General features: G+C 35.0%; 1 protein-coding gene across 9 annotated transcripts in view; it reads right to left on the reverse strand.

Moving 5' to 3' along the window:
* The window catches only part of HDAC9 (histone deacetylase 9), a 938,800-nt gene that overhangs the window by 444,619 nt on the left and 477,522 nt on the right, over positions 1-16,659 (reverse strand). For 4 of the 9 annotated variants that reach the window (XM_073238726.1, XM_073238727.1, XM_073238728.1 and 1 more), the window contains exons 5-8: positions 11,020-11,261; positions 7,453-7,618; positions 3,811-3,937; positions 1,414-1,535 (exon numbers count right to left, since the gene is read on the reverse strand). In XM_073238726.1, coding sequence (XP_073094827.1) covers positions 1,414-1,535; positions 3,811-3,937; positions 7,453-7,618; positions 11,020-11,261 — 657 coding nt within the window. The remainder of the gene's footprint in view (positions 1-1,413; positions 1,536-3,810; positions 3,938-7,452; positions 7,619-11,019; positions 11,262-16,659) is intronic. The other 5 variants (XM_073238732.1, XM_073238729.1, XM_073238734.1 and 2 more) reach the window with 3 other exon arrangements.

The raw sequence follows: 16,659 nt of genomic DNA on the forward strand, positions 1-16,659 counted from the left end.
TCTTTGCTTTCTTTCTTTTATCCTAGAGAAGTTTATTTATATGAAAGGCAATCTGATTTGTAAATAATAGTGTGAAATTCTGATGAAATACACAAAACTCATTCTTCCCTTTGTATAGATTTCTTGAAGTACTTTACTATAATTACGGTCTTATAGTATAAATGCAAAAATCTCTGTGTTATTAAAATAAAAAAGGCATGGATTGCTTTGCAATACTTGACCATCCTTCTCCAGCGCCTGTTGCAATAGTTGGTAGGTAATAAATTCTGACTTATGATTGATTTTATTTTTAAATTATAATTCTGGAAGGTAAATTACAAGACAGAAAATAGCTTCAGCATGTGTTTTTATAATCTATATATATTTTAATTATTTGAGATTGCTTGGGAAAATGAAAATTATTTTAAATCATTTTCACTATGTAGATCTCATATACAAAGTACATAGATCTATAATTTTTCAAGTAGATCTAAATAAAATACAATAGATCAAACTATCTGCTCTGAGTACATTTTCAGATCAATTGTGAATATAAATTTTTTTAATTTACAACTTTTTCTAAAGAATTATATTTGGAAAACATCATAAGATTTAGAACAGAAGGCACACAACTGCTATATATACTCATATCTAGCTAAATCTTAAATATATTTACTATAGAGGTAAAAGCGCATAAAACATTAAATACGCATATATAAGAGAGCTAAAAAAAAGATGGGAAACAAATACAGGCCTTAAAGCCACAGGTCTCTTTACTAAATTCCAAATAGAAACTTTATTTTCTCAGGTCCCCTAAGTAAATTTTAATGTAAGTACAGAGATTATTAGGTACAAAGCTTCACTATGAGTTCTCCTGTAATCTGTGAGACATTAGGCAAGTCACTTACTCAGAAAGTAGCCTGGCCTTATCTGTTTTACCAAACAATTAAAACTTAAGGTTTTTAAAACATGCAAAGAAAAAGAAGCACATTATTCTTGTTTTTGTAATAAATGGTTGAGGTTCAACAGAAAATCAGATGAATGGAAGAAATTACAGAGGCCCTCATTGATAGAAAGATTTTAAATTTTCTGAGAAATCAAATTTCTACTTTCCTTAATTCTAGTCTGTATTGCTAATAAGATAATATTTTCTCTAAAATTCAAATAGGATAGGATAAGCTTTTAAATTAAAAAAGGTGCTTGGACTATATAACAAATCAACTGATGCGGAAATAGGGGTGTGTGTGTGTGTGTGCGCGCGCACGTGTGCATGCATGCATGACATGTGCATATTTGTTTATGCTGAAAGCAGGGATGGACAGGGCATAATAGCTATGACTCAAATTCTTTGACTTTCCTCTAGAGGCTCAGCAAAATAAAACTACAGGAATGTTAAGGAAGAGCAAGTGGAGTCTTTTTGTTAGACCAACTTACCAGTTTTTCGAAGAGGGAAATCATCCTTCACATCCTGTGCTCCTGGTAATGTGTATTTGTAGGATGGAGATGTTCCACTCAAGGGAGGAGAGCTTTGATCCAGTGATGTGTGGTGGGCAGCCCTACGAAAGAAAAAGGGGGCTCACCATTTGCACTGGAGCTTTCTCTGCGTGTTGGTCAGCAGTAATCAGTTGCACATGCTGTGCATGTGTCTCAGCTGTGTTTATGTTCTTTCTTTTTAGTGTATACAAACCACAGCCTCATGTAACCAACTTCACTTTAGCAGTGTGTTATGGAAAGATGCAGGATTCCCAAGAATGCCCACTGTGTGTCTGGTCACACAGTCATGTAGAAAAGTTTGCTTCGCTAAAAAAGAAAATTTACCAAGATTCTAAGTTTTGATAATCTGAGACCACTGTGTATGTTTTCTTAAGAGCCATACTAGTGAAAAAGTCATCATCCGAATCCTTTTTAGTCAACAATGTAGAGCAAGCAAGGTAAAAGTAAACATACAGAAGGACTTCACTTTAAAAAAATGCTAAGTAGTACATTAAAGTACATGAGGGTGGCTTTTCTGCTGAAGAGACAGCACTGTGCCAAGAGCCTCAGGTCCTCCAGTTATATGGTGGTTCCAAGATAAAGACTGGAGATCACATCTTTCTTCAATATGAAACTGATTTTTCAAAATGTTTTCCCTTTCCTGTGTACACACAAGAAAAGAGATGTAATCGCACACTAACCGGAGAATAGTTAACTGGGCTCACATAGATGATCCAGTGGATATAAACATTAGTAATCATGATATATGGAGACAGTGGATATGGCATGGCATCACCACCATGATTATTATCCTACCAGTGTTACTCATGTGAATCATACATTCTCAGGAATTAACTTGTTTGAGGGTACTTCATCCAGCCATAACTGACAAAAAAATACATTCAGAATCCATAAGTTAATGATTTACAGTTGTCTGGAGTTGGACCCTACTGAAGTTAAATTCAGCACACAAAAAAAGGATTGCTAAATAGCATTTGCGAGTCATATTTAATATACCCAAGGGGACAGTGGAAAGAATTTTCAGCTGACAAGTTGTTCGCATGTAGTTGTTTTCCACATAAAAAAGGCATTATTTCTTAAAACTGGCTTTAACTTAGAAGGAATATGAACTAGTTTATAAATTTTATATGCATTTTTAGGCAATAAAATGGTATACCTTTGTAAATACTTTGTAATATGATCAAATATTTGAAAATTTTCTTTAGGGATTGGTTTATCAAGTCAACTGACATGTATAATAGAAATTACCTAAACTATTAAAAAGTATTTATACAGCATTCTGGAATCTGCCTCAGTTACCTCCTTTTGGGATGCAGAGAAAGGTAGATATTTATGAATTAGAGTTATAATTATAATACTAAATAAAACTCCTGGGAGGCTTATAATTTCAGTGTAGAGCAATCAAGTCTTTACTTCCTTACTCTCAATGATATGAGGGATTAAAACAATACGTAAGTGTAAAATCGTATGGCCATTCAGCAAACATTTATAAAATGAGAAAAATTAAACTATTATCTATTAGTCTATTATCGAAATATGATTTGTCTATCAGTTTTTGTCACTTTTAAAACATCACATCCTTCATATTTGACAGAAAGAAGAGTTGTGTATAGCATAGCATCTTTTCACTGGAGTCAGGGAAACATGGTTCCATAAAAACTGTACACCACAGTGTGTTATGCTGTCAGCTTGTGCCTGAGAACCCAATCTACTCTCATTTCACTGGGTTGCAAGAAATGAGGTGAGATGGTCAGGGAGAAACTAGTCACTGAAGACTGAGATTTATTTAGCTGGTTCCCTCCCATCTCTTTCTTTCCCTTCTTCTCTTGTCTTCCTTCCTTTCTTATTTTTAATAAAAAACCTTCCAGATTTCTAAAAATAGCTCAAATCTCCATCTTCTATTAAGCCAAGTAAAATAAAATATCAACCTACCAAATCCTCAGAAATGATTGTAAAAATATTAGATGCACTGTCTGAGAAAAAAAATGTAAAATAGGAATTCATTTCTATGCCCTGCCCCACATAAGTCAGTTATTCATTCACCAAACAATATACATACTTCTTTGTCTCCAAGATGATACTTGCTAATATTTATTAAGCATTGCTCTCTATTACACACTTTATTATTTCAGAGGACGTTCCCAACAATCCTAGGAGGCAGGTACTATTAATATCCTGTTTTTACAGAGAAGGAAACTGAGCCTCAGAGAATTCCAGGAACTTGCCCATAGCCACAGAGCTGAGAATTGGCAGGCTCTGGATTTGTGTCCAGGACAGCTGAGTACAGAAACCATGTTCTTTATACCGGGAAGGAAAACAGTCAAACACTGAACATACGTGTACCAGAGCTTGGGATGGCGGCTCCCGGAATGATTTTTTCCATTGGTTGGAGTGTCTTTTGTTGCTGATTTACTCAACAGGAATTCTTGAAGCTTCTGCTTTACCTCTGTACTTGCCACTGCCCCTGAAACACACACACAGAAACAGTTGTTGACTTTGGGTTTTGTCCTTTTATGCCTCTAGAGTATTTAGTAAAAATTAAGAAGTAACATCCCTAGTCACAACATAGGAAGTTTTCCTACTAACAGAAGAAATCAGAGTCTAAACAGGCATCAGAAAATGGTATACTGATGTTTTGTAACTACTGCTTAAAATGCCAATTTTCAAAAGATCCCCAATGAATCCTCTAATTGCTTTTACAGAAAGGGGAGCTCCAGAATTAATACAGGCATACCTCATTTTATTGCACTTTGTAGATACTGCATTTTTTACAACTTGAAGGTTTGTGCCAACTCTGCATTAAGCAAGCTGATGGACATCATTTTTCCAAAAGCATCTGCTCACTTCATGTCTCTGCATTACATCTTGGTTATTCTCACAATATTTTAAACATTTTCATTATTATTATAGTCATTATGGTGATCTCTGCTCAGTGACCTTTGATGTTACTATTTTAACTGTTCCAGTGTGTCACAAACCACACCCAGATAAGACATCAAACTTGATCCATAAGGGTTTTGTGTGTTCTGACTGATCCACCAACCAGCTCTTCCCCATCTCTCTCTCCCTTTCCTCAGGCTTCCCTATTCCCTGAGACACAACAATAATGAAATTAGCTCAACTAATAATCTTACAATGGCCTGTAAGTATTCAAGTGAAAGAAAGAGTCCCCCACCTCCCACTTTAAATCAAAAGCTAGAAATGATTAAGCTTAGTGAGGAAGGCAGGTTGAAAGCCAAGAAAACTAAAAGGTAGGCCTCTCATGCCAGGTAGCCAAGTTATGACTGTAAAGGACAAGTTTTTGAAGGAAACTAAAAAGGCTATTCCCATGAGCACATGAATGATAAGAAAGTGAAACAGCCTTATTGCTGACATGGAGAAAATTACACTGATCTGGACTAAAGATCAAAACAGCCACCACATTCCCATCAGCCAAAGGCTAATCCAGAGCAAGGCCTTGACTCTCTTCAATTCTGTGAAGACAGAAAGGTGAAGAAGCTGCAGAAGAAAAGCTGGAAGCTAGCAGAGGTTGGTTCATGAGGTTTAGGGAAGAAGTGCTCTCTGTAACATCAAAGTGAAAGTTGAAGCAGCAAGTGCTGATGGAGAAGCTGCATCAGTTATTTAGATGACCTAGCTAAGATAATAAAGGTGGCTCCACTAAACAACAGATTTTCAGTATAAACAGAACAGCCCTCTTTTGGAAGAAAATGCCATTCAGGACTTTCATAGCTAGAGAGAAGTCAATGCCTGGCTTCAAAGCTATAAGAGAGGCTGTCTCTTATAAGGAGTTAATGCAGCTGGTGACTTCAAGGTGAACAGGGCTCACTGACCATTCTGAAAATCCTAGGGACCTTAAGAATTATGCTAAATCTACTTAGCCTGTACTCTATAAATGGAACAACAAAGTCTGGATGATAGAACATCCATTTCAACATGGTTTACTGAATATTTTAAGCCCACTGTTGAGACTGCTGCTCAAAAAAAAAGATTGCTTTCACAGTATGGCTGCTTATTGTCAATGCACCTGGTCATCTAAGAGCTCTGATGGAGATGTAAAAGGAGATTAATGTTGTTTTTATGACTGCAAACATAATATCCATTCTATAGCCCATGGATCAAAGAATTTTGACTTTTAGGTCTTATTATTTAAGAAATACATTTCATAAGGTAGTGATTCCTCTGATGGGTCTGGGCAAAGTAAATTGAAAACCTTCTGGAAAGGACTTGCCATTCTAGATGTCATTGAGAACATTCATGATTCATAGGAAAAGGTCTAAGTATCAACATTAATGGAAAGTTAAAGTTGATCTCAACCCTCATGGATGACTTTGAGGGGTTCAAGACTTCAGTGGAGGAAGTATTCCAGATGTGGTAGAAATAGCAAGAGGACTAGAATTATAAGTGAAGCCTGAAGATGTGACTGAATTGCTGAAATCTAATGATAAAACTTGAATGGAGGAGCAGCTTACTATGGATGAGCAAAGAAAATGGTTTCATGAGATGGAATCTACTTCTGGTAAAGATGCTGTGAAGACTTTTGAAGCAACAACAAAGGGTTTAGAATATTAGATAAACTTAGTTGGTAATGCAGCAGCAGGCTTTGAGAGGACTGAATCAGACTTGGAGCGAAGTTCTACTGTGGGTAAAATGCTATCAAACGGCTTCACAGAAAAATGCTAGAGAAATCGTTAGTGAAAGGAAGAGACCATCAATGCAGCCGACTTCATTGTTGGCTTATTTTAAGAAATTGCCACAGACCCCCCACCCCGACCACCCCCACAGCTTTCAGCTGCCAACCATTCATCAGCTTGCATAAATGGACACTGAGGCAGGACCCTCCACCAGTAAAAAGTTTATGACTCTTACGACTCACTAAAGCTCATGTGCTGGTTAGCATGTTTTTTTTAGCAATAAAGTATTTTTTAATTAAGGTAAGTACATTTTTTAAAACATAATGCTATTGCAAACTTAACAGACTGCAGGATAGTATAAACATAACTTTTATATGCACTGGGAAACCAGAGGATTCATTTGACTTGCTTTATTGCGATACTGACTTTATTGTGGTGGTCTAGAACCAAACCCGCAATACCTCTGAGGTATGCCTCTGCTAATTTATTCCTCAACTTTAAAAAATACTGCTGAGGGAGAAAACACTGACTTCTTTAAAAAAAAATGAAGTATCATTGATATTCAATCTTATGTTGGTTTCAAACATATACACAGTGGTGCAACAGTTACCCATATTATTAAATCCTCACCCCCTCTCGTGCAGTTACTATCTATCAATGTGGGAAGATGTCACAGAATCATTGACTATATTCTCCATGTAAATACTGCCTTTTAAATATCTGGAATCTTGGGGGAACCATATAATGATTAAATTATAAAAATGATATTTTCTCAATTGTTAGCCTTTTAAAAAACTTTGAGCATTGAACAAATGAATATTGCCAACAATTCCAGTTCAAGTCATTCAGTTTTGAACCTTGTTACAAGGTTTTGAACTGATCTAGTACCTGGGAATTATTTGGATATGTCTCCCTCTTGTGGATAGTTTTTTTTTTTTACGAATGTTCTGCCATAAATCTTCCCTAAGTCTGGGTACTCAAACACTAAAAGGAGGCAAGGCTTGACTTGACAGAATTGTTACTTGTGCAGGAGGAAGGTATAGTGAAGAAATGTGGCAGTAAGTTTAGTATGCTTCAGAACTATGCTAGAGTACTTTAGTATAATATCATTTTTAAGCTTCAAAACAGAAACTAGCATCTTTGCCAAACAATGCTATGTTTACTTTCTGAGGTGCTCTGCAGACTGAATGCAGAGGGCTGATTTGTGAATGTCAAGCCTTATATCTGGGTCCATAATTTATTCTTTTAATTAAATGCAGACAATTTTAACAGGTTGAATTCCACACTTTATCAGGCTTCTTTCTGAAGGATGATCAGTTAAAGATGAGGGAAGAGATCCATCTTTTACCCTGATGCTTCTTACTTTCTCGTCCTCTATCTTTGCCTCTGAGAGGAGGAAGCTGCTGTTCTCTGCGATGCCTTTCTACTTCCTGTTCTTGCCTCTGCTGCTCCAGTTTCTGCTCCTTTTCGAGGAGTTCTTGTTGCTGTTTTATGGCTAGAAGTTCCTGTTGCAACTTGCGAGAAGAGAAAAACATGAGAGTGTGCAATTTCTTTAGGCTTCATAGTCATCACTGACCAAAACTGAAATGTCAGGAGCTTTTGGAATTTGTTTGTATTTAGTTAAGCTTTTCACCCACTCTTTTCTGGGTAAATTATTGAAATCTAAAGACAAGCAGCTGATGCCATGGATGGTCCTAATGTCATTGATAAGCAAGTTTTTAGGTAGCTTCATTACCTTTGCCCCACCATCAATAATCATTACCAAATTACTCAGATCTTTCACTCCCTGAGTACCTTTTCTTTGTACATCTAAAATATATGAGACAGGCAAAGGCAGGAACTTCCCAGAAGCTTATCTTACCAAGTCTCTCACATTATAAATAAACAACTGAAATCTTCATTTCTTATTCTGAGAAATGGTGTGAAAATAATCAAACTGAATAGAAGAGTGAGAAGTGAGTTAATTTGGGGAAGTCTACCTGAAATAGAATGAAAGTTAAAAATATAAATGCCTTACAAGGATGGTTTTCAGTAGATCAACACACTCTGTATATTCATAAGTTTTTCAATCAAAGTAGCAAAAGTCTAGTTCATTCATCCAGCAAACAGAAACTTTCAGAGTAGAGAGATCAGGCAAGAAGAAATCACTGCCATTAAATTACACTTTGATGCCATATTATTTGGTTGTCTGAATCCCTTAAATTCACTTCCAAACAATGAATAACATGAATATGAAACATCATTAATAACCATTTTGAAATGTCAGCATTTTCTTAGGCTGAAAAAAGGACATATATGAATAATAGTAAATGTGCCCACTGAGGAACAATTAAAGACTTTGAATTCTACGTAGGCTCTGACATTATTGGATATTAGATCTATACAACTAACTGAACTACTCAGAGCCTTGGTTCCTTGTATGCAAGAAAGAATCTCCCTCACATTCATGTTCATAACATAGATGAAATTTAGTTTGCAAGTTTGTACCATACTAATTTTAATTGTTATTAATATTTTTAATCCTCAACATTAAAGAAATTAGTATAATTCACTGTTCATATTAAATAGGTACTGAAATTCTGAAATTTATGCTGGAAAGTAATAAGATAAAAATAAGAAGCTTTGTGGAATGTACCTCAGTTACAATAGGAACTCAACTCTGTCAGTCATGAAAGCCTCACTTCTCCCAGAAGGATATGGTTGGAAGCATTTCTGGTTAACTCCTCATATTCGAATCTTTGGCATTTTGACTTTATACAACCCATGCTTTACTGGGTGTTATTAGACACTGTTGTAACAGAAAAACTCATAGCTTTGCTTAAACTCTGCCTTAAATGTTAATTCTATACAGATACTGCGATTGGTCAAATTGGTTCCATGCTTCACCCAAAGCCCCAATGGAATTGAAATTTAATTATCTTAGGAATCCAGAAAAGCACACGACTTAATTTCCATAGCTACTATTCATTATCAAAGACAGGAATGAGGTTAAAAAAAAAACAGAGGGAAACAAAACTTCACCCCTTCAGTTTCAGATGTTCTGGTCCAGGAAACAGCAGGATGCTATAGTAGTTTTGGAGGCAGACAAGAAGACCAACATCCTGAATGAAATACTTACTGGCTGTGTGGCCTTGGGCAAGTTACAGTATTTCTCTCTGCCTCAGCTTACTAGGTGGAAAAATAGGATAACAGCATCTAACTCAACATATATTGATGAAAGAAATCAAAGCATCATATATTGTGTCTACCTCATAAAAATAAAATCTAAGTGTAGTTAAAAGAAAAAACATAAAACAAAATAAAATCAAATTTTTAAAAGCTAAAAAGTCCTAAACATAAAAGAAAATTTGTGTATCTTTAGTTTCTGTGAAAACAACTTATTACTTTGGAAAATCACTTCAAAAGCTAAATTTTTCTTTTAGTATTGCAGAATCTTATATCCTTTCAAGAGCCTCCTCTTTTCCAGTATTTTCCTGACATCAGTAAACCTACTGTATTACTTTGAGCCAAAGTAACAATTACCTACTTGCTACTATTAACATCTGAATAAAATGAAATAATACATTACTTTAAAATATTTTCTATTGGTCTTTACAGCAATAAAAGGCATCAAGCATAAATGAAAAGAAATAAATAGAGAAGTAACTTAACAGTGTTGCCCTGTATGTGGGGCAACATGACTCCATGTTATCACAGCAAAATGAACCATATAGTTACTTAAATCTTAAAATATGGTGGAGAATATAAATTGTACTCATCCATAATTGCCATTCTAACGTGCCTAGAATGCATGAAGATCTAGACATCAATGTGCCTACTAGTGTTTCAAAGGTTAAATAATAATCCTTCAGAATCATTCAAAAATGTCTATAAACTAAATGAAGTTTTTCTATACTACAAAATAAGGTCATGAGCTATGATATAATAAAGTCATTTCTGAATGAGTTGGACATAAAAATGAATTTTTATTATAAATACTTGCTGTTTTATATTACTGTCATAATAAATTCAGATGAAACATCTACTTAGACCAAAATAGCTTTGTTTTAAATTCTTTGTCAAGACGTTGAAAGACATTTTATAAATAAAGGTAAACTAATATTTATCTCTGAAGATTTAAGAGATGAAACAGATACAGAGACATCTAACATGATCTGAAAGTAAACCAGTCCATCACAAAAAAAAACAAAAATAAAAACAAAAACTCTGAGACATGGGCATATTTCTCTTAGAATAACTTAAACAAAGTTATTGGATCTCAAAATGTCCATTATCCCAAAATTCTTTCAATAATTTCTCTATCATCTATTAGATTTATATAAAAATATTGAAAACATTTGTATTAGTGTCTTCATATACAATTATTTTAAGCTTTCTGTGTTATTATTTTGAATGCATACATTATGAGATTCTTTCCATAAGGAAGATTAGGACATACTCTAAACATCTACTTGTTGACCAAAGGCAAAAAAAAAAATTTGCTCATAAAGTGACTAATTTATCTTTTCTGATGAACAGTGTATGCAGACTCTTTAGAATAAAATGGGTCTTCCCTGTTCCATAGTTCTTCTGGGTGGAGAGTAGATGGGGCAAATGAACAGAATGATATGAAAGAAAATCTAAAAGAAGGTTAATTAAAATCTAGAAAGAAGGAAGTCACTATTTCCTATTATTGATGCTATAAACTGAAGGAAAAAAAAAAGACAGAGATAGAGGTCCGTCCAAGAAGAAAAGCAGGTTTTTAGTCAGCACTCTTACTGTTTATGCAAATGTTCACCAGGATAGCCACAGTCTCCTTCCAGCCATACATCCATGTCTTACTCACAGAGAAACTTGTCCCAGTGCTCCTTTTTATGCCCCAGTCGTATGGAGACTTCCTGCGGGAAAAGGTCAGAGGCAAGGAAACATCTGCTACCTTGATGTGCTCCTGAAGCTGAGCCTGGTGCTGCCGTGTCAAGTTCTCATGCTGCTTCTGAAACTCTGCAATCAGGAGCTGCTTCTGTATTTGCTGCTGTTGCTGAATGAGGAGTAATTCTTGCTGCAACTGCTTCTCACGGACAACAGGGTCCACCACAGGCATCATCATCCTGAGGTCTGTCCTTAGGTCCAAAGGTGAGATGGGCTCCAGGCCCACAGGGACCTCCGACTTTACATCCACTGGGGAAACAGAAAAATGGGTCAGGGAGGGGTAATAAAGGAAAGTAAATTAGCACAGTGATTTGGAAACAAGCAAAAAATAAACAACACTATATCCTATACAGCAAATTGCATGTCAACAAATCAAGTCACTTTATTTTTTACAGTGATGATAAGAGATATATTAGTTCTTTTTTTAATGGACCTTATGCTAATTTTCACTCAAGAATTTATACTCTGGTACAAATCTTCCACATTTCCCTTTTCAAAGAGAGGACTCCATTTATTCACCAGTAATCAAAGTTGTTCATGCAACTTATTCTACTGGACCACTTACAAAAAAGTCAACTTAGGACAAAAAAGGTGACTTTATTGAAGGAAAGATATCATAATAGAGAACTTTAAGATAACTAAATTTGTACACTTGTGCACATTGTTTATAATCAGAGTCAGAAGATAAATCCTAAAATACATTCCTTAAGAAGGAAAGCTTTTAAGGTATTTTACAGACCTACTGGACCTAGCAGGTCCAAAACAGACCTGCATGCTAAAATGTGGGAAATGGTGAGAAAATTAGGTAATCAACCACAGCAATGATGCCAGGCCCAGACATCAAGGACTGAAAGTAGCCACATTTCTATGTGCTGGATATTTAAATGGTAATCATCTGTGGCTCAGTTACTTTATTCTTAAAATGAACTAGGCAGGAAAACTATGAGGATACTTAGCACAAGTGTTCAGTCAGACCATTAGCAGAAGAAAAATTTGATGAAGTACAAATAACTACAGGATATTTTAAGTTTATCAGACTTAGATTAGGTAATATAATAAAATTCTTAGCACGGCTTCTATTACATAACTTGTAGGAGTGGTCTAAGCACGAAAGCTCAGACAGGGCAGATAAGCCAATACATCAGCTGCTCGTCGCTGGCATCCATTCTGATCAGTCAATGCCTATGCTGAGCCGGTTGTTAAATATTTTGACTATGACCCTTGCCACAGGAATCAAGAATATTCTGTAGTTGAATGAAACATGTTTGTTAAAGACAATAGGGATTTTGGAGGGAAAACTGGTGAACAGTATTTCATGGCTCTTCTAAAGTGGTCAGCCACTACTGAGATACAACAAATTACTGGTGAAAAATAAAAAGAAAAAGGAAGGAATAAAATCCAGATACAGTGTAGACAGAAGTCTCCTAATTTTCAATATTTAATGATTTAAAAATTTTAAACACTATGGCCACCAAAAAAAAAATGCTTTAGCTTTGACATGAAAGCTGCCAATTTTCAACTGCTGCTGCTCTAAAATAGAAATGCCTCTCCCATTCTTCTAACGTTTTACCCTTAGTATGTTACTTAAATTCTCTCAGCCTCAGCTCTCTCATATGTCAAATGGAGAAAATTACAGTAATAGTAACAACATAGAGTTGTTAAAAGGATTAAATATGATAATCCACTCAACGATTTACAACATACAGCATATCCTTCAATAAGCACTTCAGGTTTTATTTTAATTATATAAAAACAGAAATTTCCTTTATGTTAAAATATATCACCAACACTGTGGCTAACCAATCAAAAATATTAGAAGGAAGTTTGAAAATAAAATTATGTATGATTTCTATTGAATATTAGAAAATAAAAACAAAAGCTTCTAGAAAAATGGGAAAAGAAAAAAAAAGGAAAATAGCTAAACAAGTAAAAAAATTTACCTTCACATGCAAAGAAATGTAAATTTTAAATAAAAGTAAGGCATCATTTCTAATTATTAACTATCATATATATGATTTATGTATACACATGCATGTGTGTACAATGTCCCACTGTATAAGGTAAATACATGATTGAGTAGACAATTATATATTGCAAGTGGCTCTGCCAATTGATTTAAAACTTCTGCAAAACAATTTGGTGATATCTATCAAGAGGCATTAAATATTTTTACCATGTGGTTCAGGTTTGCCAACTCTAGGAACATATCTTAAGAAGAAAATACTAATAGAGGAAGAAAGCTGAATGTCATATTGTTTACTGAAGTATTATTATTTTAGTTGAAATCACTAATTACAAGGCAATGTCTACGTAAAACATGTCATATCCATTTGGTGGAAAAATATGCAAATCATTAAAAATAACGTTTATGGGAACATGAAAAATGCTGTTACAACATTTAAGTGAAAAAAACAGCAGTAAGAGTGACATATACCCCATAATAACTCTTTTATCTAAGTAAATATAATGTAATTTAGTCAGTATATACTTATCAAGAAACTTAAATTCCCAGGCTTGATTCTAAATATTGGGGTTCAGTAGTAGAACAAAAAAGAGAAGTTCCAGCCCTCACAGAGCATATATTCTCCTGGGGTTTTAATTATATTGGGCTCCAAGTTCCAATAACCAAAGACTGGTGAAATACAGAACAGAAAATGTTTGTATTTTGGGTGGAAAGCTGAATAATTTTCCTCCTTCTACTTTCCTGTGTTTTTCCAAATTACTACACTAATGCTCTGATTACTACTGCAATTTGGATTTGCATATTTCAGGTTGGGAACTACCAAGTTAACATTGCATGTGGATTTAAGAGCCTTTTTCAGTGAGTCAAGAAGACCTAAGAGAAATCCTGTGCCTAGAAGCAGACTGCAGAATGAACCGTTAATGTCCTTCTTATCATCTGGATTGTGTGTCTGTCCAGGCACATGGGCGTGCCCTTGGGTGTAGGGGGCTGTATCAATCCTGGGTGGCCAACACTGGTTGTTTTACAATGTATTGATTGAAAGCTTGCATTGCTGGTACTACATACATCACTTCAATAAAAATCATATAACAATATTATTAGTAATCCACAGTTTGGTGGGTAATGTCTTCTAAAACATGATATTTGTGAAAGGAAAGATATTAATTGTGACAAGTGGGGAACTAATGAGGGTGATGGCCTGTAAGATCTAGTTGCAAGGTTCAGTGTGCTATTTTCAGTCAAGGCTCTGGAATACCATGAGATTTTGAGCATTAATTTATAGAGTTGACATAATTCTAATCCAAGCAATGGCTGTTAAGGATCTATTTTCATTACATTAAGAAGGTTGAACTACAGCCTCTAGTTTTTACATGGAAATTCCAATAAACAAAGGTCAGAATTAACCCTACAAAGGCAAAATGTAAAATTTCAAGAGATCCTGGGGTCTTTTCTTGCTGGCATTGTTATCCATAAACAGTCAATACCAAACCCCTAAAAAATCCACCCCCAAAAAGAGACAAGGAAAAAATGTCCCAGAACTGTCCAAGAGAGCTATTGCAAACCTCAAAGGGTAATTTGCTTTCTTAACCTGCCAGCCCAACAGAAATTACTGTGTCTAACTGCTTGCCTTTGTTCAGAGACTAATCACTAAATTGTGAAAAATCACCCTCAACTTACAAAAACTGCTCTTGATTATAAATAATTGCCCAAGACTGAGAGAAAGCGGCAGGCAAGATCCCAGTCTTTCATCCAATTTATTCAGCAGCAATCCACATTCCATTTGTCTAGACTAAATATAGCAGCATTTATACAAGAAATCAATAGTGCTTGCAGAGAGGAGAGCAAAGGCATGAATATTTCATCAAACTCACAGAGAAACTGCAATCAGCAAACTGGTGGTTCTGTGGAGGTCATCTTTGGCCTGCTGGATTAGTTCCCATTGCCTGGACAATAGCTCATCTCTAGCTAATCATTATCATATCATAGCCATTCTTTCTATTTTTAACATTAATTGTATTGTGGGTGACAAAGACTCATCATATTCCAAAAGGAATGATGGAGTTTTCCTACATCTTCAGTGACAGGCTAATAAGCTTCCCCAGGAGCAATAACAGTAACGCAATACCAGGGCTGAGTTTCAACAAGGTACAGTGACTGTCATATCACAGAATATGAAAGAAAGGGCATTGTCCATAGTAGCTGAATTACCATAATCAGAAGTAATTAAGTTACAAGGAAAAATTAGCAACCAGTTTTAAGAGTGGGGAAATGGAATCATTCCTGTTCACAACATTTCTTGTCTAGCAACATGCAAATTCCTTATAAATTGCTTAGAACAGGTGGCCAGTGATATATAAGTTACAAGGAAGTTGATGACAATAGATATTAGTGTTAGCGTTAGTTATAAATGAATCATGTTTTCTTAACAGATCCTGATTTCTTAACAGATCCTGAGACCTCATAATTTTATTTGAATTCACCATTTGTCTGGGATTTCAAATACATGCCAACATATATGTGTTACACTATATTTCTATTATTCTAATGCCAAATGCCCAGGCAGAACATTTCCACATATATATTAAGTAGTCTTAATTGTCACATTACAAAGTTCTGTTCAGTCTTTCAAGTGTCTTTCTTGAAATTATTCTTTGATAGTTACTCCTTCTGTTTAGCACACATCAACACATGCAAATTATTTTAGAAACAGTTTTCAGTTTTCCCTGAACATGGAAATGAAAGGTTCCCATTTCAAAATAAAAATATAAGATCATACAGAGGTTTAAGATAAGCACATTTATTAAAGCCACATACATACCTGTTCAGTTTAACTGAATTTCTCTGACAAATAAGCTTTTTTCCCCCAGAAGTATAAGATGTTACCACCAATGTACTTATTTATTTATTTTTTAATTAAGGTATCATTGATATACACTCTTATGAAGGTTTCACAAGAAAAACAATGTAGTTACTACATTTACCCATATTATCGAGTCCCCCCCCATACCTATTTACAGTAGCCAAGATATGTAAGCAACCTAAGAGTCCATCAGTAGATGAATGGATAAAAAAGAGGTGGTACACATATACAATGGAATACTATTCAGCCATACCATTTGCAACAACATGGATGGAGCTAGAGGGTATTATGCTCAGTGAAACAAATAAGCTTTTTTAAATACCAAGATATTAAAGAGTTAATTCAGAGTGCTAAGGCTAATCTAGCAGTCCTGGTGTATTCCTTAATTCTTCACTTTACAGGAAAGTAGGGAGAATTTTCATATGTTCAAGAATAGTAATCTTTGGTTGCTACTTTATCAGTGGCTAACAAACAAGAAGCAATCAATTTTAGGAATGTTTTAAGTGAACAACCTGTAAACTCCAATTCTGAGAATGCTCAGTTTTGACCATTTACAACTATCACAACTATGGCTGAAGACTGCTTATGCTATTCCTCTGAAATTAGATCTCAAAGCAGTATAGTACAAACTAGAGGTTTTCAGGTAAAAGAAGTGGCATAGGCACTATTTAGCTAACAAATGGTAGGCATCAATTTAGTTAAAAAGTGAAACTTGAAAAAATGCAATAAAAAGTTTTTGACAATCTCAGTTTAATGTTCATAGTTATAGCAGCTACACTTGGGATATAGCAACACCAAACTGCTCTGAGCCAGTTCGTGGTACT

The sequence above is a fragment of the Manis javanica genome, chromosome 6 (assembly GCF_040802235.1).
Source record: "Manis javanica isolate MJ-LG chromosome 6, MJ_LKY, whole genome shotgun sequence".
Classification (NCBI taxonomy): Eukaryota; Metazoa; Chordata; class Mammalia; order Pholidota; family Manidae; genus Manis; species Manis javanica.